The 25,342-nt window shown below is 43.3% G+C and overlaps 1 protein-coding gene across 1 annotated transcript in view; it reads right to left on the bottom strand.

Annotated features, from left to right (window-relative positions):
* Positions 1-420: 420 nt before the first annotated feature.
* LOC144766735 (protein-glutamine gamma-glutamyltransferase E-like) overlaps positions 421-25,342 on the bottom strand; it is a 361,753-nt gene continuing 336,831 nt past the window's right edge. Inside the window, exons 12-13 of the mRNA XM_078650488.1 lie at positions 3,427-3,560; positions 421-1,577 (exon numbers count right to left, since the gene is read on the bottom strand). Coding sequence (XP_078506614.1) covers positions 1,415-1,577; positions 3,427-3,560 — 297 coding nt within the window. The 3' untranslated portion in view covers positions 421-1,414. The remainder of the gene's footprint in view (positions 1,578-3,426; positions 3,561-25,342) is intronic.

A 25,342-nucleotide genomic window follows, 5' to 3' on the forward strand; every position in this document is an offset into this window, starting at 1 on the left:
ATAAACAAACCTTTTAAAAAATGCCTTTTTGTAACTTTAATATGTGCTGCATAAGCAGCATACATAAAAGTTAAAAAAAATTGCATTTTAGGATTGTTTATGTGCAGGAAGGGACACCATCCTACACAGTAGCGGACAATGGTAGTAATGCTGCGGGGCGGAGTGGGGGTGGAGCAGGGTGGGGGTAGTAAACTATGAAATACGTCCCAACGGAGGTAAGTAAATAAATAAATAAATAAATAAAATTTGTTGCGTGCACTGCATTGCATTTGGCAATGCTGCGTACGCATCAAAATTCGTTTTATTTATTAATTTGTTTACTTACCTCCGTTGGGCCGTATTCCATAGTTTACTACCCCCACCCTGCTACAGCCCCGCCCAACCGCTCGCACCACTCCCACCACCGTCCGCTACTGTTCCTACACATAACCAATCCTCCTATGCACACAGACACCCTTGTACTCTGGTGCAAGGGTGCCTGCGTTGGTGCTAAGTTGTTAAACTTAGCCCCATCGCAGGGGGGAACGCAAGGCTGCACCACATTCTTGTAAAGATGGTGCAGCTTTGCACTTTCAAAGTGGCAGAGCGTGTCGTTAAACCCAGGAGGCTAACGACACGCAACACCTCTTCTATTGTACATATATTCCCATAGCATGGCCATTCATATCTGTTGTGGACATAATAATTTCCAGGACTCTAAAGCCACAAATAGATGTGTATGGGTTAAGGAACTTCTCCCCCATGATAGTCTTAGTAAAACCCGTTTTTAATTCCAGGCCCTGTTCATTAGTTAATTCTTAAAGTTCTAAAATTGAGATGCAACTATCAAATGCCTCTAGGCAACAATTTTCATGTACTTGTATAGGTACACTTATTTGGTTAACATTGGATTATTTTGTTCGTAAGAAACATTAACATATGAAACATCAAAGCAGGTTATCACATATTTTAATGCAAGTTGTGAGAAGATAGATTAACAGATGGTTACAGATTCCGCTGTTGCTGTTCAATAGTCTTGTGAGTGGCTCACAGGCGTGGGGCTTTTTCAAGGTGCTTCAAGAGAGAGTTTCTTATGGCAAGAATGCAAAAGTCACATGGTAAAAATAGTCTTAGGAACATATGTCTGGAAGAATATATTACTTTTAAATCATGGGTCCATGTTCACATGTTTGGTTTTATGTCACTGGTATTACAGGGTGCAGGAGCCTTAGTGCCTGCAGGTGATGTAATGCCATGAATCAGAAGGTCCAGGGAGGTACCAGAGTTGAGAATGCACCCTGTCTGTTTTATTCCCAGTTTCAAAGTCGTCTACTGAACTTGACGTCAAATTGTTTAAGATAAGAAAAGAGGAGAAAGAGAAGAGGTATTAAGACCTGCAATGCAAGATACCATCATATTACAAACTACCTTTTGTTCAACTGGAAATTTTATCTTCAACTACCACAACTTCCGCAAACGTTTTTACATTGCAAAACTTGTTACAAGAGAAGTTGACTCCAAGCTGCTTGTTGCCCATGGCAATGGGGCTGAAGTCAAACGAAGTTTTTAAAGTCTCCTTTGGCTTTATTGAGATTACTCTGAAATGATAAAAAAAAGTAACAGTTAATGCACGCAGTTTACCCGATGGAATGGGCACTGCAGAAGAGAAGCTCACTGAAAACCCCTCAAGTAAAGCATCCATATTACACTTGTAACACTAAGAGCCTGATTACGACTTTGGCGATCGTCCCGCAGAGTGCCACCCCAGCAGTCAGCGGGAGGTCCACCAAATCTGTAGTGAGACCGCCCTCCGGATTACGACTGGAATCCAGGTCAGGCGGACGGTGCTGCAGCGGTGCCTTTCTAAGGCTCAAAGGAGAGATTAGAAAGGCTCCGCTGTGGGACTGCCGCAGCACGTTCCGGCACGGGAGAAAATGCACCATGTAATGCATTCCTTCCATGCAGGAACTGGGGGCGGGGTTGCAAAAATACAGGGGGCACATCATGTGCCCCCCTGCATGCACCCATTTTATTTCTATTGATTATCTACATCAAAAACACCCTATTTTGGGAAAAATACGAGTAATTTATCTACACTATCGCCACTTGGTCACAGAATAGTGCATGACTCAAGCCAAAGTTAACCTTAAAAGATTGAACAAGCATATCTACCTTTAACAGGAGAGCTGGTTGACAAAGTCCAAGAATGCCCTCATGTCACACTGGGAGGGTCCATGTTGTGGCTCTCAGCAAATGAGGCAAAGTACCCGTTTCTGAATTATCAAGGCTAGCCTTTATAGAGGCAGTACAAGAGAATTCCATAGGCACAGAAAGGTAAGATGTAAATAATGTATACAATGACTATTAATTGTAGGAGAGTTGACCTCAATTTAGGTGCTAGGGTTGTGGAAAGTCATACATTGTCAATTCTATGCCGCTGACCCACCAGGCAACAAGGCAGTACAACCACACAATTTACTCTCTCAAAAACAACAGACAGGCCCAACCCAACTGAGTGTATGGGCCCAACGTGCAATAGCTAAAATACTGCTCCGCAACTCTTGAGCAATGCCTGACACTTAATAGAGAGGCAGGGTCCAACACTTAGTATGGCAGGAAAACTCATTTCCCTGAAGCCCGCCTCCTCTGTTTAGCAGTCAGAGAGTGAAGACTCTTCCTCCTGGGGGGCTGGGCAGCAATGTGAGCCTGGGTTGTTTTTCCTGCCAGTCCAGACCAGATAGCCTCCAATCAATGTTTTGCAGCAGTAAGCAACAAGGGACTCTTCTACATTCCCCATAAAAAATATGGGCCTCATTTGGATTTTGGAGGATGGGTTACTCAGTCATAACGGTGGTGGATATCTCGTCCGCCGAAATATAAATCCCATAGGACATAATGGGGTTTATATTTTGGCAGATGGGATATCCATCACCGTTGTGACGGACTAACCTATCCACCAAAATCTAATTCAGGCCCTATAACTTGATATTTTAACAATATTGCTCCCTTTTCGAAGGGTTTGTCAATGAGTGAGGTGCTGCAATAAGGTTATTTTGCAAATACATTTTTGGAAACACTTTTGGTGTGTTTCATGCTACTATGGCGCCCATCCCAAGTATATTGAAAGTTCAGATTTGGACATAACTGAGAAGTTCTTTCCTAACCTGGATTATGATGGGTCGTTTAATGTAAACTGCATCTAACTTCACACACTTAACCAGTAAAATAATAGTGGAAAATATCCAGTTCTCGGAATGTTAGAAATTCCTGTAGACATTTGAGTGCTCTAGCCTATTTCTTTGGTTATTCCTCATTCAGAGGTTTAAAACTCCCAATACTATGAGCATTTTTCTCTTAAGAGACACTGAACACCAAGGTCTTGTTATTGACATTTGTTAAAACACAGGCAGAACATCTTACATCATGAATAGTTCATTGTCTACTTACATTATCTCTAGTACTGCGTTTATCAAGGAGGCACCCACAATAGTCAGTTTGCCATCTGTTAATTCCTCGGAGAGAGGGTTGGAAAATGTGACTTCCCCTTTACCAGGCTTGTTCACAACAACTGGATCAAGCACCTGCACGACAAGATAAAGTGATTTAGTACAGAGAAAAACATGGAAAGCGAATGTAATAAAGAAGAATGAAACGTGGGGAGAAAGTGAGAATAGGGAAAGTAAGGTGGGGACAAAGTTGATAGAAACAATATGGGACAGGAAAAAAGGAAGGCAAAAGTGAAAGGAAAGGTAATGAAATGGGGAAATAATTAGGTAGAGTTATTGATAAGTGAGCAGAATGGGGCTACGGGATCTGAGTGAGACTGAAGCACTGAGGGAAGAAAAGATAAGGGGGCATATTATCAAGGGGGTTTATCTCCGCATTTTTGGCTTTAAAAGCCAAGAAAGCGGAGACAAAATGATCTCCCTATTACCTAGCTGTCGCTAACACCAGTTAGCGACAGCTAATAGGAGATAGCGACCATCTTGGGCCCCGCTTTGCATGTCAGTGAAATTTATCACTAATGACATGCAAAGTGGGCGTGCCAAGATGTTAGCGACTGGAAACAGTCGCTAACATCGCTATCTCCTATTACCAACTTTTGGAGATATTCCCGCTAAGCGCGAATATCTCCAAAAGCTAACACCTGCCCCTGAGCAGTTCTTAGCCAGGTTATCCAATGGTAGGTGGATAACATGGCTAAGAGCATTAGCTCGGTAATGCATGAATATCGCGGACTTTTCAGCGATATTCATGCATTTCGGCCGATTTTTATCGCTTAGGAGATAAACCTTGATAATAGCAAAGCTCCTAAGCGATAAAAATCGCCGCAGCTCGGCGATAAAAATATTGCCGCTAAGCCAACATAGCGATAATTATCGCTAGTTGTTGGTAATATACCCCAAGATTCATTAAGAAACAGATGCACAGAAATTAGTCATGGGTGACAGTGAGTGTGGAGAGAAAAAATATGTAGGTCATAGAAAGATATAAAATTAATGATTTTTGAGAATACTTATTTGCTCCTCAAAATCATACGACATTTGTTTATTTCGTACGGCCATACTGCCATTAAAGCTCCTGATCTCATCTGATTTCAGAATTTAAAATAACGTTATGGTGACTTTACTTTTTAAACCATGGACTACTGATTGATTAAATGATGCCATTGAAAACTCTACTTTCATTTGACAACACTGCTTTAAGAAAAAGGAGACAATATAAAAAAAAGAATGTTGCTAAAATACAGACGTTCCAGTCTGAATATTAAGACTTGCGAAGGATGGGTGAACAGAGGAAAACAACAAGAGACTGAGAAAATTGCACGGTGAATCAGACATCCCAATAGGTGAAGAGTAATGTGGAAAAGTAAATTTTGCCATGTTCTGTGTCACCACGCCTCATCCATCATATGTTATGTGTGCATGACCAATATGCATATGTTATTCCCCATGTCCGATTAATGACGCAATTACAGTTGTGTCCACCTCTAGTATGCCAGTTTCCAGTCCTCGTGAATACTACGAATATCAGGCCTATGTAAAGTAATGTTGCCACGTTTCTCAGTGTGCACGTTATTCCATTATAAAGTCCCCGTTTCTAGGCCTCAAAAGGGCCTGGACATCAGATTCAGCTCCTGTCTCCTGAAGCCTCGCTAAGGAGCGATACAGCCCCCACCTGTATCCTCGACCTTTCACTTACTTCCTGCCTCGCAGTGCCCGGTGCAGCTTGGCTCTGCCTCTGAGTCTGCCAAAAGTATGTTATAGTTCCAGTTATCAGTTCAGTCCTCCTTCTCTGCATTCCTAAGCTACTGAACTGCATCAATAGTTCCCGTCATTGTCTAGCCTATGCGGCTCCACGTTAGAGAAATACTGCATTTAATGGTCATTTAATATTCTTCATCACGCACTACATGTAGAATAATGCATGGTCCAGTCTTAGAGTCAAGTTAGCTTTTCCCCTCATGACTTCTAGTTTATATCAACATGTTCCCTAAACATCAGATACTAGATAGGGTTTAGGTACATGTCGCTCCGACCCTCCAGACTTTAGTCTCTGCTCCTAGCACAGAGTTCATAGCCCCCAGCTTCTCCTAGTGATACGTCATTGCCAGTTTGCGCGCACCATCAGGTTAGAGGTCCCGGCTCCTTAGGTAGCCCCCTCCTATGTTTCCGCCCCATTCATGACCTATTCTGTTACGTCTGCACCACATGTCTATGTATACGCCCAGTTACACCTACTTTTACTGTTATCTTTCGCGACTGCTACGCGTCACGCCTTCTGCTCCACCCACTGCTACGCCTACTGCAATGTAATACTATGTGTTTGCGTTATGTATATAAGTTCATGCATTGTTATTAGAAGTTAGCGCGCTCATCCCAGACCCAGCCCCGGCAGCTGCCGGGCCACTCTAGCCCTGCCATTCTGTTCCTATGCAGGTTGCCCTGATCCTGTCCTTATGCTGTAATAAACCTGCAGAAACTCCTACTACCTCGAATCTTGACTCTTATTTATTGAGCTATCTGTTATGATATATGCCTAGTCAAAAATAGGGTATTATTTATTGATTTACCACATAATGGCGCCCGAATAGGGACTTGCCCTTTCCCCACGCGTCGGTGAAGCCACGCCGACCCCCTGACCCTCTGCAGTCGTGACGGAACCATACTGGCCAAGTGCAGATATTTCTGCTTCAAGTATCCCTCAGGCCCACGGAGGAGACGGAGGAGGCGGTCCAGCATCCAAACGAGACGGTGGAGGAACGCGGCGAGTCCCGACCAGAGCCCAAGCCGAGAGTCCAAGGTCCGAGGTATCCGGAGGCCCACCCGTAACTGAAGTCCGAAGTCCGAAGTTCGTCGTCATCAGTCCAGTCCAGTCCGAGGCTTTCCGTTCCGTGCTGCCCGGTGAGTACCATTGCTGGGGTAGTATCTAGACAGGACCAATCTAAATTGACTCCTGGTCCGTGGGTTGGTGGTACCCAGACTCACAAACGAAGTGTTCACCTAGGTGGATACGGGTCTTGATGCGTCCTTTTATGGGACCGGTATGTTCCGTACTGTTACAGCAGTGCATCCAGTAACTCTAGTCTGTTCCGTTCTCGAGAAAATTCTTGTATTTCTGTTCTCAGTATTCCAGGAAATATTCTGTTCGAACTGTTATGTTATGATATTGTTTAATGTATTTTCAATGTCGTGGTATGCCTGAATTGTTTTCCCAATTGTTATTGTTCTTTGTGTATTGTATTGTGTTCCGATTCAAGTTTACAATGCCGCTCTTTTCCAAGTTACGTCAGTTAAAAACTAGAAAGGGTTTATTAGAAGAAGCAGTTCCTGTTCCGCCGAGGGACAGTCCAGGTCATTTTATGTATCAGAAACATGGCATAAGCGCCATATTGTATCTAGATTTATGGGTAGAGTATACCAAACAGTTAGAAGAAAAGTATAGATGGCCTGTATCGGGTACATGGGATGCCGAATGTATCATGCGAGTAGAAGAAGCATTATGGAAAAAGAAAGCCAGACAGTCACAGAAAGATGCCATCGAGTTATGGCGTAAAGAAGCGCATAGAAGAACCGAAAAGGAAGTCAGAAAGTCAGAGTTAAGTAGAGAATCCCAAGAACGAGCCCAAGAAAGAGAATTAATCGAGATAGGTGAACAAGTCAAAGCCGAACAGTCAGACAGACAGAGGCATGCCCTCATTAAGGGTATGTATCCTCTTCTTGCCGAGGGCTTGCCAAAAGCGACCCCAGAGGCATCCAGCAATTTCCCGCCACCATTAGTTCCGACCAAGCTACGTCACAAACAGACCGCAGCTGATATTTTTATTTCGTCCTATTTGGACGACACAGTCCCAGAATATGCAAATCCTGTTCGCGCTCCGCCAGTCCCTGTAAATCAGGCACTTCCCGCTCTTCCAGACACCGGAGTACCTGCTACGGTACCCCCGGTCCAGCTAGCATTTCAACTTCCCGCTCCGCCACGAAGAATGTCCGTCGATGATTCTAGTTTAGGGGCCGCAGGAGGAGGTCCTCCTCAAACCCCGCCGCCACACAAGCGTTTAACGTTAGCCGAATTACATGCACAAGCGTCACAGCGTACGCCTAGACATCAGACTGTAGCAGAAATAAGAAAATCCCTTGCCGAATGTGTCTATGATCCAGTCCCAGGCGAGGATAATATGGTTTTATATTCGTTCCGCGTAAGAAAGGTGGCTGAGTATCTAGTCGCCTTACCGAATATGAAAGAAGATCTAGACAGAATATATCGTTTCATCCGTACAGGGGATAATCCAGAAAGTATTCACGAAGCCATGTCTCAAAGGAAAGCCGAGATCCAGCTCATGATATTAAAGTTTCTGATTAATTGTCTAATAAGAGAACAAGATTACCCGTCTAAAGATTCTGCCGAAATGAGAATCCTGACAAGGTGGAGTGATAATATAGCCGAGGGTAAGCACAAGACCGTCGGTGCCATGGAAAGTATGTACAAGAAAATCCGTAAAGAAATAATAAAGATACACGAACAGCGTAAAGCAGCACAAGTAAGCGAGAAAGAAAGTACCTCTGATCCTGAAGAGGAAGACGACGAGAATTCCGCCAGAATAGCGTATGTAGGAAAATCTAGATTTCCAGATCGCCATTTACGTCTAGAACCCAAGTCTATTTTCCATCATTCAGTACCAGAACAAGGTTCTCTAGAACAAGTGTTCCAAGCTACCGATCACATTCTGAAATCACGAATCGGTTACAGTGAATTAAGTACTATGCATGAACAAGAACTAGTTCGATCAGCAGTCCGATGGATTACTGATTCTACCACTTTTCCAGACGAAATAGTGGCGCAAATGTTTCTGAAATTGCCCCCAGCCGAGCAACGACTGGTGGGTATGTATATGATCCAGCACCTCATTACTCTGTATGAGGGTCAGCACTCTGATCCAGGCCCGTTACATGATGTCCTGAACGAGTTACTCCAGTACAAATGGAGAGGTCTAGGTACCGATTTAATTAATGTCATTCTAGAACAGCGTCACAAATATAGAACGTTTCTGAACCCGCATTTTGTTCATGTCTCACCCCCAGAAAGTAAACCGTTTTACATAGACAGACAGAATCCGTTACGAGAAGTCCACCCAGTCAAAGGAACGGGTGGCGAAATGCAACGAGTGTTTGTATACACTCCGATTACAAAGATGGAACTTCTCGAGATGAAGAAATTAATTCCTTGTCATGACAAAGATCCAGCAGGGTTCCATAGAGAATTAAAAGACATGCTCCGTATGGGAGAATACACTTACCCAGATATCATTAAAATGTTAAAGGTTCTGCTACCCGCAGGGGTGTATGAAAAGCTCAAGGAAAAAGAATGGGAGGTGGGAGAGAAAAAGATAGATTGGGCAGTTCTAGAAGCTGAAGACAAGGCACGAGTACCAGGTACCGGTCTTGGAGATAAATGTAAAGAATTACCAGAATTATTAATTCAAGTTTTACCCAGATTATTAACAACTAGAAAAGAAGACTGGGATGCAATCTCAGCCTGTAAACAGAAACAAGATGAAGATATTAGTGATTTTTATTCTAGATTTGAAAAATGTTTCAGTATTAACAGTGGTCTCAAGACAAGTAGTGAGTCATACCCTCACCTTTTCGTTACTAAATTAGTCGAGAATTCAAGTTCACCAATTAAAAACCGAGTTTTGAAAGTCGAAAGCACCTGGCAAGCAAATACTCCGTCCCAGATGCTCCAGATGCTTCAGTATCACCAGAATAGAATCAGGGAAGAGCAAGAACACGGGAGAAAACGTATGAAAGATACGAAAATGAAAGTGCTAGTTGCACAATCTGTTCCTCAAGACAGTCAGAAGAGGGGTCCGAATCAAGCCAGTCATCCTGCAGCTCCCGTTAAAGGGAACTGCAATTATTGTAAACAGCCAGGTCATTTTATAAATGAGTGTGCAGTTCTGAAACACAACATAGCTACTGGTAAGACTAAAGAAAGACCACGTCCGCCTAGACAAGAACAAGTTTCACAGATTCCTCAGCCACAGAATGCACAACAGACAGTTACAGCACCGCAGCCTATTGCTGCAACACAGCATGTCACATCACAGATGTACCAGTATGCGCAGTCTGAGTATCCAGAGTACCAGCCATATTCATGAAACAGCCTAGAGAGGGAGGTAGGCTTGCCTCTCATCGAGATACCTGTAGATCAAGAAGGTCCCTATGTTCACAGTCAAGTATTAGGGAAAGACAGAAAGTTTTTGATTGATACAGGGGCAAGTAGGACCACAATTAGTCATGCCGAAGTTCCAGGGGCTCCTCTCTCAGGCTCAAGAAATGTTTCCCTTGGATTTTCAGGAAAACCTATCGTTAACGAGATATCTAAGCCAGTCACTCTAGAAGTAGGTCCATTGTCCCGCACTACTGATCTGTTACTTACTAAGTCATGTCCAGAAAATCTGTTAGGCATTAAGACACTGAAAGAATTAGGTGCAGTCATTTGCTGTTCCCCAGAGGGAATACGTCTGTTCCTACGTGACTTTAAGGGTCACTATGTATTACGAGATTTTGATTCAAGACTGTCTAATGTTCCGCAGCATTTATGGGCGCAAGGTCCAACTGATGTAGGTTACATGCAAATCACACCCCATCGTGTGACTCTAAAACCAGGTGTAGTGTTACCACGAATCAGACAGTACAGATTGCCACCCGAGGCTGTAGCAGCCTTATCCAAAATTATAAACGAGCTCATGGCACAAGGAGTAGTTGTAGAAACTGACTCCAATGTATGTAATTCTCCGATCATTCCAGTCATGAAACGTACTGATCCAAATGCACCCCCAGTATATCGATTAGTGATTGATTTACGAGAACTTAACAAATGTATTATTCCTCAGTACCCAGTTGTCCCGGATATTTCTTCCCTGTTAACTGCTATTGATCCCGACGCCATGTTCTTCACTGTCATAGACCTCAAGAATGCATTTTTTAGTGTTCCCATTCATCCAGACAGCCAGTTTCTTTTCGGATTTTGTTTAAATGGAAGGAGCTATATGTTCACACGCGCTCCTCATGGTTTCACAGAAAGCCCTAGTATTTACAGTCAAGCACTCAAGAGACAACTAGACAATATTCACATGCCAACTGACACTGCCCTGCTCCAGTATGTCGATGATCTACTGATCACAGCCCGTTCTGAACGTGATTGCGAGCGGGCATCACTGACAGTTCTGTATTTCCTAGCCGAGATGGGGCACAAGGTGTCCCCTTCGAAGCTTCAATTCTGTGTCCAGCAAGTGGTATACTTAGGACACTTACTGTCCAAGAGGGGTAGGCAGTTGACACCAGACCGTATCCAGTTGATAGCGAGTCTTCCCCAGCCCAGAACCCAGAAGGAGGTGCGTGCCTTTATCGGCCTTACTTCTTATTGTAGACAATGGATTCCTCAGTATGCATTTCTAGCCAAGCCACTGATACAGTTAACGACACAGGAGGCAGCCGTATCGACTGTCCTCCCTTGGACATCTGAACATACACTTAGTTTCAACGAGTTAAAGAAAGCCCTATGCCAAGCCCCAGTTCTAGCTACACCGAACTACAGTAAGCCTTTTACACTTTTCGTTACTGAACGTGAAGGTACAGCATTATCTGTTCTCACACAAGATCAAGCAGGTCAATACAAGCCCTGTGCTTATTTTTCTAGCACACTAGATCCAGTCGCCCAGGCATTGCCTGCGTGCCTCAAGTCAGTTGCAGCCACAGCACTAGCTATCAGACAAAGTGATTCCATAGTTTTAGGACACTCCCTGACAGTACAAGTCCCACATTCCGTGGAAGTTCTTTTAAACCGAACACAAACTCAGCACTTGACAATTGCACGTTTAACAGGTTATGAATTGACACTGTTTCAGCCACACATAGAAATTAGACGCTGCAACGTCCTGAATCCTGCTACACTGTTACCATCAGTTAATTCAAATCCTGACACACATGACTGTGTGGAAGTAGTCAACATTACGACAAAGCCAAGACAAGACCTGACAGACATTCCGTTACCAGATCCTGACCTGACACTTTATGTGGATGGTTCATGTATGAGAACTAGTACAGGAGATTTAGTTGCCGCGTATGCAGTAACTACTGACACTGAAGTTATTGAAACACACCGTATTGATACCCTGTCCGCTCAAGCAGCAGAGCTAGTTGCTCTGACACAAGCCTGTATACACGCCAAGAACCAGAAAGTTAATGTTTACACAGATTCACGTTACGCATTTGGAGTTGTACACGACTTCGGAGTGCTCTGGCAGGAGAGAGGTTTTATGACTTCTCATGGAACCAAGATTCAGCATGGTCTCCTTATTCAAGCTCTGTTAGATGCCATACATTTACCGACATCCATTGCTATCATGAAATGCAAAGCACATACGAAAGTTACTGACATTATTTCCCAAGGTAATGATCTAGCAGATCGCACAGCCAAGCTTACAGCTCAGACTCCAGACATTCAAGCTAATCCGACACAGACACATACTCCAGATCTGATTACATGTATGACAGTTAAGGACCCTACACAAGATGTCATAGATATCCAGTTACATGCTACTCCCGATGAAATCAAGAAATGGTCTGAACAAGGAGGGGTCCAGACAGATCAAGGATGGTTAACAAAGGGTAGAGCCACATGGTTTCTCCCCGACTCTATGGTTCAAGTCATTATTAATACCGCACATAGTCCAGCACATTTAGGAGAAAAAGCTATGTTAGACAGTATCCAGAACATTTGGTTCAACAAGCATTTACGAGCTGCAGCTAAGCAGAAAGTCCGTACCTGTATGATATGTTGTCAGTTTAATCCAGGTAAAAGTGTCCCGGTGGAACAAGGTGGTTTCCAGCCTCCTGACCACCCTTTTGAAGTCCTCCAGATGGATTATATTCAGATGGAGCGATGTCGAGGTTTCAAGTATGTCCTTGTAGTTGTATGCGCTTTGTCCAGATGGACAGAAGCATATCCAGTCCCAGATTACACAGCCGCGACCACTGCCAAGCAGTTGGTTCGTGAATTCTTCCCTCGATATGGACTCCCTAGAGTCGTATATTCTGATAACGGTCAGCCATTCTCATCTGAACTCATGAAGCACGTTTCCCTGTTGTTAGGGTACCAGTGGAAGTTTCATTGTGTACGCCATCCTGAAGCAGCCGGTCTCGTTGAGAGACATAATCAGACTCTGAAAATTCGAATCGCCAAAGTATGTAAAGATAAGGGTGTGGACTGGCTAGTAGCTCTGCCAGTTGCTTTATTTTATATGCGCATGGTCGCACATTCCAGATCAGGTCTGTCCCCGTATGAGGTCGTTTTCGGCCGCCCCCCTAACATGTGGGGTACTCCTAGACCCCGAAGTATTACCGATGTTTCAAGTAATATGCTGACAGATTACCTAGCTTCCTTGATGTCTGCCCTCAACTCATGTCGTTCACAGGTTGCCGCCGCATTTCCAGACAATACCGAGGTGGCACCGCATGAAATCGTTCCAGGTTCGCTGGTGATGATCCGAAACTTTGACAGATCAAGTCCGCTGGAACCTCGTTGGAAGGAGCCACGTCAGGTCCTCCTCACCACCCGTACAGCCGTGAAGTTGGAAGGCCGGAAAGGATGGATACATCTTTCTCATGTAAAACTTTTCAATGGATTAAAACCCGTTTCTAAAAACATTTCCAAGGATTCCCAGGATTTTAAGGACTGCCAGAATATTGTTCCTAAGGACTGTCCCGCAAAAGACATTGACACAACCCCTCCCTTGGTAGAGAAAACTCCGCAGCAGGAGTATAAGCAAAAGTTAAGGTCTAGTAAATTAAGTCAGTCAGTTTGATTGTATAAGTCCTCCCCTAGGTGAAACGGTTAGACTGTTTCTGACATGTATAAAATAGACCCCCATAGTGAGAGAGTTAGTAAAAACTCAATTCAATGTATCGTTTTTCTAAGTTTCATATTATTCATCAGCATAATGATTTCCTGCACCAGTTATGCATTTTTCCTGTATTTTCCAATTCCTCATGTAAATAAGTCTGCTAATGTTACAGTAGAGCACACGTTTAGTGATCTGCCTCCTCACGAATATGCTTACCGCCTCGCTATGCGTAACAACACATTTATCCGTATGTTACATTACTCACACCAGACCAGCAATGCCACTAATTGTTGGGTGTGTGGTCGACTCCCCCCTTTCCAGACCCCGAAGGGAGTTCTGCCACTCTTTCCTTATCCATTTTCACATAATGGTTCGTGTGGAGCATGGTCCACGTTAACGTCATCCTCAACAGATATGTCTTTTCTTAACAGTACATGTTTCCCAGACAAGCAAGGTTTCCCCCACAGAACAGGTTTAGATCTAGAAAATAAGGTATATAATTTAGGTAACTATTCGTCGAATTTCATGGTCCTGAATGTCCAGTCTGATACTACTCCAGACTCACCTGCTATTTCAGTACTACCAGTCAAAGGCGAATTATGTGTCCGTAGTCATGGTTCTGTACACGTAGGACATAGTGATTGTACTACTATTATCCAGTATAGTGACAGTGGGAAATCTATTTTTAAAGCTTCACGTCATTCTTATTTTGTTTGTGGTCAAACTGCATATGTTCATCTGCCCCTCGATTGGGAGGGAACCTGTTACATTGCCTTCCTACTGCCACCTGTTTTTCTAGCCCCACCTGACTATCATAGAAACACACATCTAGTACATACTAGACACAAGAGAAACCTCCCGATTGTCGATTATACTGAAACTGCCGCAGAACAATTCATTGATATTGATAAAGGTGTGTTCCCTTATTTAGGTACAGTTGTAAATAGTAAGCTAATTCGTAGATTAACAAGAACCCTTGAAGCTGTAGTAGATGAGACTGCCTCCGCTCTAGGTAACTTAACCGAAGAGCAATCCTTTATGAGAATTGTCGTTTTACAGAATCATCTCGTCCTTGACGTCATACTGGCCGATAGGGGCGGGGCCTGTAGAGTTCTCGGATCTAGTTGCTGCATTTTCATTCCTAATAACGCGCCGTCTGTTTATTCAGCTATAACCAGACTCCATAAAATTGCCCATCTGTTACACCAAGATCCAGGCACCTGGACATGGTCCGGTTGGTTCTGGAATATAATTTCCGCATGGGGATGGAAAGTCCTGTCCTTTCTAGGTATTGCAGTAGCGATCATATTAAGCTGCTGCCTCTGTATACAATGTGGCCCTGCGATTTGCGGCATTTGTGCTACCTCTTGTATTCCTAGTCCCAAGCCCCGTTCTAAATCCCGTCCCAGGATAATTCGAGACGAGCAAATGATACTATATGAAATGATAGATGGTATCATGAATATTGATGTTTCCTGATGGAAACGTAGTGACAAGGAGGGAATGTGGAAAAGTAAATTTTGCCATGTTCTGTGTCACCACGCCTCATCCATCATATGTTATGTGTGCATGACCAATATGCATATGTTATTCCCCATGTCCGATTAATGACGCAATTACAGTTGTGTCCACCTCTAGTATGCCAGTTTCCAGTCCTCGTGAATACTACGAATATCAGGCCTATGTAAAGTAATGTTGCCACGTTTCTCAGTGTGCACGTTATTCCATTATAAAGTCCCCGTTTCTAGGCCTCAAAAGGGCCTGGACATCAGATTCAGCTCCTGTCTCCTGAAGCCTCGCTAAGGAGCGATACAGCCCCCACCTGTATCCTCGACCTTTCACTTACTTCCTGCCTCGCAGTGCCCGGTGCAGCTTGGCTCTGCCTCTGAGTCTGCCAAAAGTATGTTATAGTTCCAGTTATCAGTTCAGTCCTCCTTCTCTGCATTCCTAAGCTACTGAACTGCATCAATAGTTCCCGTCATTGTCTAGCCTATGCGGCTCCACGTTAGAGAAATACTGCATTTAATGGTCATTTAATATTCTTCATCACGCACTACATGTAGAATAATGCATGGTCCAGTCTTAGAGTCAAGTTAGCTTTTCCCCTCATGACTTCTAGTTTATATCAACATGTTCCCTAAACATCAGATACTAGATAGGGTTTAGGTACATGTCGCTCCGACCCTCCAGACTTTAGTCTCTGCTCCTAGCACAGAGTTCATAGCCCCCAGCTTCTCCTAGTGATACGTCATTGCCAGTTTGCGCGCACCATCAGGTTAGAGGTCCCGGCTCCTTAGGTAGCCCCCTCCTATGTTTCCGCCCCATTCATGACCTATTCTGTTACGTCTGCACCACATGTCTATGTATACGCCCAGTTACACCTACTTTTACTGTTATCTTTCGCGACTGCTACGCGTCACGCCTTCTGCTCCACCCACTGCTACGCCTACTGCAATGTAATACTATGTGTTTGCGTTATGTATATAAGTTCATGCATTGTTATTAGAAGTTAGCGCGCTCATCCCAGACCCAGCCCCGGCAGCTGCCGGGCCACTCTAGCCCTGCCATTCTGTTCCTATGCAGGTTGCCCTGATCCTGTCCTTATGCTGTAATAAACCTGCAGAAACTCCTACTACCTCGAATCTTGACTCTTATTTATTGAGCTATCTGTTATGATATATGCCTAGTCAAAAATAGGGTATTATTTATTTATTTACCACAGTAACAGGAACACTAAAAGAAAACATTTCACAATTCAAAAAGTATTGGGCAAGTTTACATTTATTGGACCTTTGTGTGGAGAGAAGTTTCAAGATTTTCACAACTAACTTATATTTGTTACCGACATAAACGAGTATAATTTATTGTGTCACTCACTGCGAGATGTCACCTTAGGACTGCACAACAACAGTGGAGGAAGCAATTAAAGATTGTTCTAGCCTTCATTTCACGTTTCCCTTGTACATATGCTTAGCCTGTAAAATAACAAACAGGAATCCTACATTTTATTAAGTGAATAGGTATGTATGAGTTGAATATATGTGCATTGAAGTGTCACTGGTGCCCATTCACCATACTCGGACCACTAAAGAAAAGGATATAACCAATATAGTATGAATAATCTTTGACGCTTTAGGGCCAAAATAGGAATTAAAAAATAGGAATTAAAGGGGTGTTATGCTCTAAATTTACATAATTATAACAGGCCGTGGTATTATGGATGGTTTACAGATGGTGGAGCCACAGTCTTGGGGAGAGTATTTTCTGCAAGACTCCAGTTTAACAGGGCCACCATTAAATGATTCCACAGTATAAAGAGAAAAGCATGACATGTGACAAATGTGCTTCTGGTTGCTGGCACATTGGTTTGAAGAAACATTTTAGGGGGTGTAATGCTCTCTTCTACAGTTAATGAGCTTTTGTGTCCCACAGTTTTGATTAACATTGCAGACTTCTCCCTGAAGCTTCATTAAAAAGTCCCAGAATGCTTCATTTTCAAGTTTTGAACATCAGAATTTACATATAGGCATCAGGCTATTTGCCCGCTTTTCTGGGAATGGCTAGACGGGTAACAGCATGGGTAAGATTTTTCGGATTTTGTTAAAAACTTACATGTATCATTAAATCAGGATCACCTCTGGGTCTCTGTTCTGTGAAAACACTGAAGACTATAATTTAGTTGGTGGGCTTGCCTTTTCTTAATGCTGGGAGCCGTAGAGGGCTACACAACACCGCCAGCGGGTCACTCCCCTTCTAAAAAAACGTTCAGCCCTTGATTGTGACTAGCCTTGCAAAATCTGCCCAATTTTCCGTTGATCAGTGAAATTTTAAGACCTGCCTCATTGATCCTTGCTCATTTCCAGGAAATGTTCAAATTCATTGTACCAGTGAATCAGGGTTGAGGATGGTCCTGGACAATGTGTGATGGAAGATGGATGGCAACAGTGTTAAACTTCCTGTGGTGCAATACCAGAAATCTTGGCTCTCAGTGACTAGCATTGTAAGCAGTGAAGAGTAAAGGAGGACATTGGTTTGGACTGCCTAACTTCCCGTAAGTTTCTCAGTGGGCTGGGACTGATCAAGGTGCATGAAAAAGCGTAAACTATGTGTGTGTGTGCCTGTTTATCCCGTTACCTTGGCCTCTGTTGGCTGTCAACCACAGACTCCTGGCAAACACCTAACTCCCTCCTTCTGTAGTCAGCCCTGACACAGGGTGCTCCTCCGGTGTTTATTATGGAATGTTATTTTATAGTGAGGCAAAACATGACCAACATTTGGTGGCATCAATCTGTATTTGCTGGGCATCTCTTCCATGGAATTGCAAACATTTGCATGTGTGTTAAGGTCTGCCATCTGAGGCAGTAGCCTATGTGAGTGCTTCATATAACTGATATTTTGGTATTTGGAGGTTGAAATCACAGACTCAGTGAAAGTTGGTATTTGGGTAAGGGTAGTAGATATTTGGTGGATTTCTTTCCCAAAAGATATGTAAAACTGATGTAAAACCATTTCCTTTTGAGTTGGGGGCAATTATTGCAAATGGTATTTATTACAAATGGCACTTGAATCTATATCTGCTATTTTATGAGTCTCAAAAACCTTTATGTTTAACCAATATATTTAGTAAAGTGCACTGTAAAACGTGCTGTGTCGTTATTTTCCATAATATTTTTCAGGTTGGACCTCCCCAAACCCTGAGGGAAGGGTTGAATAGCAGCGCACTTGCTTTGCCCACTCACTTGATGCGATTTTGGGTCAGTATTGGAAATGTTTATACCATAATGGCAGGACCTCTATCCAGGCCCCTGGATCGGCCACTACGTGACCACATTCATCTCTCAGTCTCTTCACACATGAACTTTACCTCTTCATTGGGGTGGATCAGTTATGGAGGACATGTTCTGCTACACCAAAAAGCTGGAAGCAACTTAGATGCCAGGAAGCTCAGCTCATGGCATAAGGCACGTCGCTGTTAGACCTCCTCCCAAAATTTGTGTTTAAGCTATAATAGATAAGTTGGGAGCAGATGAGTGAGTTTATCTGCAATGCCTCATTAACGCCAGGGATATTTGTATTGTCAAGCACAAAAATACAAACGCTGAGGGAAGCTATGTATCATAGCAGAAAACATTCTGCTCACTGTCTATATTTTAACTACCCTGTGGGATCGTATCACTGAAGTTACTCTATGATTTGCCCTCCAGAGAAATGCACCCTGGACTTAAGTGATAACTTGTATGTCACAGGAAAAGAATGGAAACCGAGCAGTGTCTGTTTTCCTGATAATAGATGTGTCCCTCTCTGGCTTTTCACCACCATCTGTATTTCAGTTATGCCAAGGCAGTTGATTGGTGGTATTACATTGTGATCTGCCATGCCTGGTGGACCTCACACACTCCTTGTCTCTCTATACATTGCTTTTGGACCTGCCCCTTTCTGCAGGGTGCCCCCAAACCTTTTACTGTCCTTCTCCCCTTTTTGATGAATTCGTTTTTGTTGGCTTGACTACTTTTGGCACCGTACCACTCCTGACCCACCACAACGTGCATGTGCTCATTCCCTAAAACATGGTTATATTGGCATATCCACAATTGCAATGCTTAATTTACTTATAAGACCATAGTAAAGTGCACTACATGTGTCTGGGGCCTGTTAATTAATGCAAGTAGAGGCCCCGCAACACTGATTTTGCCGCACATTTCAGTAGCCATTTAAACATGACTCAGGCCTACTGCCGAAGAGCCTGTTTGTGCAGTTTGAGTGCCATCTCAATTTGCCATTTGAAACCCCTTGCCAAGCCTTAAACTCCCCTTTTATTACACATACGAAACGCTTAAGGAAGGTCTTAGGTAATTCATAGGGTAGGCCGCTGTGTAAGGTAGGACATGTACATTTTAGTTCTACATGTCCTGATAGTGAAAAATGCCAAATTTGTTTTTTACTACTGTGAGGCCTACCACTTTCAAAGTTTAAGATTGGAGATTCCTTAATAGATTTATTACATACAATTCCTGATTGCTAAAGAGTAGAAAAGTCATGTTTGGTACTATAGACTTGTAATGAGGAATCCTCTTTAATAGCACATTGGATTTATGATTACCACTGGTGTGGGGCAAGAGAGGCACTTTTGAAATTTAATGTGTTGGGTTCTGTGTTGGAAGTAGGAGGTGAACCAGTTTAGGACAGTGCCATTAAGGCCAAAATGATCTTTGAGTGCGTTAAGTAAGGTTGAATGGTTAACTCTATCAAATTCAGCAGTGAGGTCGAGGAGAATGAGTAGGGAGGTCTCGCCCTTATCCAGGTCGTGGTGGATGTCATCAACTATATTTTGCAATGCAATTTCAGTGCTGCAGCCTTTACGGAAGCCGGATTGTAGGGGGTTGAGCAGGTTGTAAGTGTCAATATGTTTATCCAGTTGAAGTAGTGCACATTTTTCAAGGGCTTTGGAAAGAAGGGGGAGGTTGGAGATAGGGCGGACGTTGTTAGGGTCGTTAGGATTGGCTTTGGGGGTTTTAGGAATGGGTGTGAATTGTCCGAGTTGGAGGGAGTCAGGGATGCACCCCATGGAAAGGGAGGAGTTGATGATATTGGTCCAATAAAGGACAATGACGTGCTTGAGATCTTGGACAAGGGTAGATGGGAGAGGGTCTTTCGTGTGAGAGGACGGTTTTAATTTGGATAAGATGTTAAAGACTTCAAGTTTCGAAATGGAGTGGAAATTCTGCCAGGAGGCATTCTTTTTAAGTTGTGGGTTGGTGAGGTAGGATTCAGGAGGGGTTGAGGAAAGTAGGTGTGGGGAGGAAGCGGGGGTAAAATCAGGGGGAGGGTGGTTTTGAGGTAGCATCAAAGGATAATTGGGGGTGGGAGGGATCTGAGTTAAAAGGAAGGATTGATCAATTTTGGCAAATTTTTCGGAGAAGAAGTTAGCAACTTCTTCACATTTCTTAGTGGAGGCCGTCAAGTTGAGGGGGCAGGGGAGGTTTGGTTTCTAACAATGTTCAACAGTTCTCTGGGTCTATTTTTGGCTCAGGCGAGTTGTGAACGAAAGAAAGATGCCTTTTCCAAGAAAATGTGCTTCTTTTAGATAGATCTAGCCGTTCTAAGGAGGGCAAGATGGGAGAAAGAAGGGTGTGGTCTCCATGTTCTTTCAGCTAGTCTAAGTGCACATCTTTCATTGTTGAGGTCTGAGTTAAACCATGATTTGGAAGGGATATGTTTTTGGGTTTTAAGTTTGGGATGGGCAAGTTGATCTAGAACCTTGGAGTCAGTTTTATTAAAGTGCTCAGTGAGCTCATTGGCATTGAGAGAGGGTGGGGTGAGACGAAGTTGAGTTTAGAGTTTGGACTCCAGTACACCAGGGGGATATGATTAAGATGTCTGGCTACTATTGTGGCTTTATTGTTTTTAGCTGGGGTGGGAGGTGCGGAGGGGGAAATCATGAACAATATGAGGTGGCGGTCAGACCAGTCAATTGGGATGATGTTGGATAGGGATGCCAAGTCAGTGTTTGCAATGATGGCGTCAAGAATAGCCCCTTTAGAGTGGGTTGGGGAATGGCAAAGTTGTTTGAGGTCGCTAATCTTGAGAAGATTAGTGAGAAGGTTGACTTTGGGATCCTCGAGTTCATTCTAGTGAAGGTTAAAATCTCCCAGGAAGAGATTTTTAGAGTTAGACAGTAATATTTGCATAAGAAGGTCAGATAGCAGATAGTTCCTCAGCGAAGGGAAGAGGATCACCAGGTGTGTGGTAGATATTGGGTAGTCGTATTGGAGGAGAGCCTTGAATCTTAAGTTTGGCTCCAAGGTATTCAAAGGTTGTGTAGTCAGGTCTGTCTTTTCTGATGATAGAGTAACCAGGGGAGGGGAGGAGAGTAAGTCGAGGATGGGTGTTGAGTGATCTTTGAGCCAAGTTTCCGTTAGAAAGGCAACACCAATATCTTCGCTAAGAATGGTTTCAGATATTTCTGTTGCATGTCGAATAGCCATGCGGCAGTTCAAGAGCATGCAGGCCAGGAGTTTAGGGTTAATTTTCGGGGTAGAGCACAAGTGAATGGTGGTAAGTTGAGGGGGATGTCTGGGGGAGATGGCAGAAGAGCGGATTCTGCTAATCCCCATAATAAGTGGGATGTTGGAGTGAGGAAAGGAAGGATCCTTAAGGGCGCATTTTTTAGGTAGGAGTTGCAGAAGTCAGAGAGGTCAGAAGCGGAGTAGTCACTCAAGGTGCGAAGAGGCCTGTGTGTACGCTTCTGTAGAGGCATGGTTTTCCAATGTTTGGGATAAGGACACTTTTGAGGGCCAGAGCATGGAGAGGAGGACCACGAGGGGCGGGTTCCAGGGTTGAGGGATTTGAGGTTTTTGAAATCCTCTTTATGTCGGGCAAGTTCGGTAACCTAGGTAGAAATATTGCAGTCAATGTCGCAAAGTGACTGGGTTAAAAGAGTGAGGTGGGATATGGCTGGGGCAGATGGAGGGGAGGAAGTATGTTCTGCGTTGTCCGGGGAAGGAGGTTTGGTGTTCATAGAGGGTGAGAGGCAGGGGGGGGCGAGAGGAGTACTGAGACTGTGATAGTGGGGGAGGCCTGGGTAGAGGAGGGAGAAGTGATCCGGCTTTGGGAGGGAGGGTGCGGGGTGGAGAAGGACAGGACATGTTATAGAGGTAGGAGATGGGAAGTGAGGAGAGGGCATAAGGGGTGTGGGGAGACGCAACATCAGGGTTGGGGGTTGGAGTGTAGTTCGGCGGAGGGAGGAGTAGGGGCATGAGGATGTATAGTACTGCGAGCTAGAAAGGGAGCTTGGGGGAAGGAGAGGGGTTTGAGATGGGTTTAGGGGTTGGAGGGTATCGGTCATTGGGGGCATGGTAGTTTGGGGGATGGTGTGTGAATTAGAGATGTTGCAGGGTGGATTCAAGAGAGGGTGATTGAATAGAGGTCTTAGAATGGGATATATCATTAAGGTTTGATATGTCTAGGGGGAGAAGGGTTAGGGTCGAGAAGGCAGGGAGAAGAAGGAGGAGTCTTGGGGTTGGGAAGATGTGGGGTGAGGAGTAGGTATGGACAACTGGTGGGATAGGGTGCTGAAATGGTGCTCGAAGATGGTGAGGTGGTGTTCGGAGGCTCTTATCAGGATGTTACCAGTTTTGAAAATGTAGATGTCAATTTCACATGGAAAACTTGGGGAAGGAGTAGTAGATAGTTTGAAACCGTAAGGTATTTTGGTCGATTAAGATACTGGGAGGGGGCGTAGGAAGGTGCTCTTCCATTTGGAGGGGCGTTTGGAGTAGAAAATGTAGTTGGTTTTTATAGGGGACGTGAGGCTGTGGTAGGTATCAATAATTAAGGTTTCTGGATGCCGAATTTATGTTTAAAAATTTTCATGCCATTTTTGGAAAGATTAGGAGGGTAAGGAATGGTCCAAGAGCTGGGGCCATGTTTGGTGAGGGAGTGGTCTTTGGAGGTGAGAGCAGGATAGAGGTGGGACGATCGGTCAGTTGGTTGGAGGTGTCGGGGAGAAAAGAAGGGAGGGTGGAGTGATATAAAGAGATTTAGGCAACAGCGAGGAGCAAGGCGTAGGGGGTTGGTGTAAGAGTGTGAGGTATGTGCTTGAGGGAAAGGATAAGGAGATTTAGTGACAGGAGTGTAAACTCAGTGAGAGAAAGAAAGTGAGTGGAAAAAATACAGGAAGTCGGATTGACAATTTGGAATGATAAAATTAGAAATTATTAGAAAGAGATTAAAGACCTGGACGGGGTTGGATGCTGGAAGGAGTAGTGGGAGAAGTATTTAGGGGGATTTGAGGAAATATGAGTAAGAGTTCTAATGGGGAGCAGCATTCCTACTGGTGGTGATGGAGCGAGATAGAAAACAGAATTCTGTTTAAACTCGTGAAGTCACATTTCCATAACATAAATAATAATATTAACGTTTGTGGTGTGTTTTGCTAACACAAACTAGATTAAACTTTACACATGGGGTTGGTAACACGTGTGCTCATAAATGTGCATAAATGTTGCATCTTTTGTTCGTGCAAAAATAATAAATTAATTTGTCGTTTTCGTTTTTGTCAATACTAAACTGCAGCGGATTTTAAAGAGCATGTGCTTATTTTGCTTTCCTTGTCTATGTGATGTCATTTCTACTATTCTAGGTGCACATAAGGTTTCATGGATTCATGAAGACTGGTAGATATAAAATGCTGCTTATATGTTGCTTGGTGCTAGGTAACGTTAGACTAATTGGGTGGGTTAATCAATTAGTAAATGAAGGGTGGATACAGAATAAATGACAATTCTTACATTAATACCTTCCTTGTGTTTGTTTTATACTAGAAAAATAAGTTGCCTGCTTTTGGGCCTAGTTTGCTCGAGTTTGCTAAACGATGAATTTAATTCTGCAAGGAGCACGAGATGTCTCTGAGAAAGAAAAAGCTTTCCATCAAAGTTGCATTCATTCAGCAAAGATGATGTGCTGTCATTATTCTGGCGGACGTGGCCAAGGTCAGAAACCGGTAGAAAAGAACTTTTGCTAACTTGGCATCCGCGGAAGTGCAATGGAGTCAGTATGAACTTTTGTTAAAATTGTTGCAAACCAAGGAAGCTTGGGAACACGTACAAGAAAGACAATGGTCCCAAAGAATATGACCGAATGGAAGTTTTGAAATGTAGGTGACATGTCACTTGTCACCCTTCATCCAATAAGATCTTGTCATTTGCAGAAAACTTTCCTTTACTTAGATTAGCTAGCATAGAAAGGTATAAAAAGTCCATGCCCTGGGGATGGGCTGGCTGCTGCTTTCTGACTTTCCGATGAGGGTATCGTGCTGATGGACTTTGCGTGGAACACGTAAGAATCCTCAAAGAACTTTACTTTATTTCCATTTTATTTAGCTCAGTTAGGAACTTAGGTTTTTAGAAATGCTAAACTTATATTTCCTTGCTTAAACTATATTTTCTCATGATACTTTGCAAACATGCTTACTATATTGCTAATAAAATTGCATTTATAAAACTATATTTTGAATTATCCACAATTAGTTAATAAAATCTTACTTTTGAAACAAGCTGGTCTTGGTTATTCAGAAGCGTAGGTTACTATTAGCTAGATGCCATCGCCATGGTGGTCATTTTAATAGTTAGGTTTTGTTCATATGACGTCAGCAATTATCGCGGTTGTATATAATGTGTATATAGTTTGTGAATAAGGTGTATATAGATTTAATTTGATCACCTGATTCAGTGGGTCAAATATGTCATGTTTGATTAATGGGTCCATGAGTTAGAGTAGTAATTTAGGTAACAGGTTATAGAGTTAGTTAGCGTTGGTTATGGCATATTTCCTATAGGCCGCTGGATCAATTCTTCTGGTAGCAGAAATTGATGGTTGCTAAGGGTAACCAAGGCGTTGCTAGGGGTAACTAAGGTGTTATTGATATGTTATGGTATAAAAATAGGATCGATGTTTAACATATGTTGAGTTAGTTTTCGTGCTATACGTGAATTGTACCAGTACAGATTGTGTGATGAGAAGGTAGTCACGCAAGACATCTGATCTGTTTGTGATATCGTCGTGTATCACAGGTGATATCGTCGTGTATCACGTGTTGTGGTCGTGCAACACCGTGTTGTGGTCGTGCAACACAGTTTTAGGGCTAGGTGTGAATCTTGTTTAGTGAGGATTTTCTAAGAAATTTGAGCAGCATGAGAATAGGGACAAAGCGCCTGTTGTAAAACTCACTGTGATAAGAGTATTAGTTATATTCGAGCTTGAGTGAAGGGTAGGATAGCGTCGGTATATGATTACCTATAAACAGGTGAGAGTCCTGTAAGGGTACATATTTTATATCTAGAAACAGGTGAGAGCCCTGTAAAGATAACGTCGTTATTTTGCTAACGGTGCATGATTTCTATAAACAGGTGAGAGTCCTGTACGGATTTCATGTGTGTTTGAAGTCAGGGAATT

This window comes from Lissotriton helveticus, chromosome 7 (genome assembly GCF_964261635.1).
Source record: "Lissotriton helveticus chromosome 7, aLisHel1.1, whole genome shotgun sequence".
In the NCBI taxonomy this organism is placed as follows: domain Eukaryota; kingdom Metazoa; phylum Chordata; class Amphibia; order Caudata; family Salamandridae; genus Lissotriton; species Lissotriton helveticus.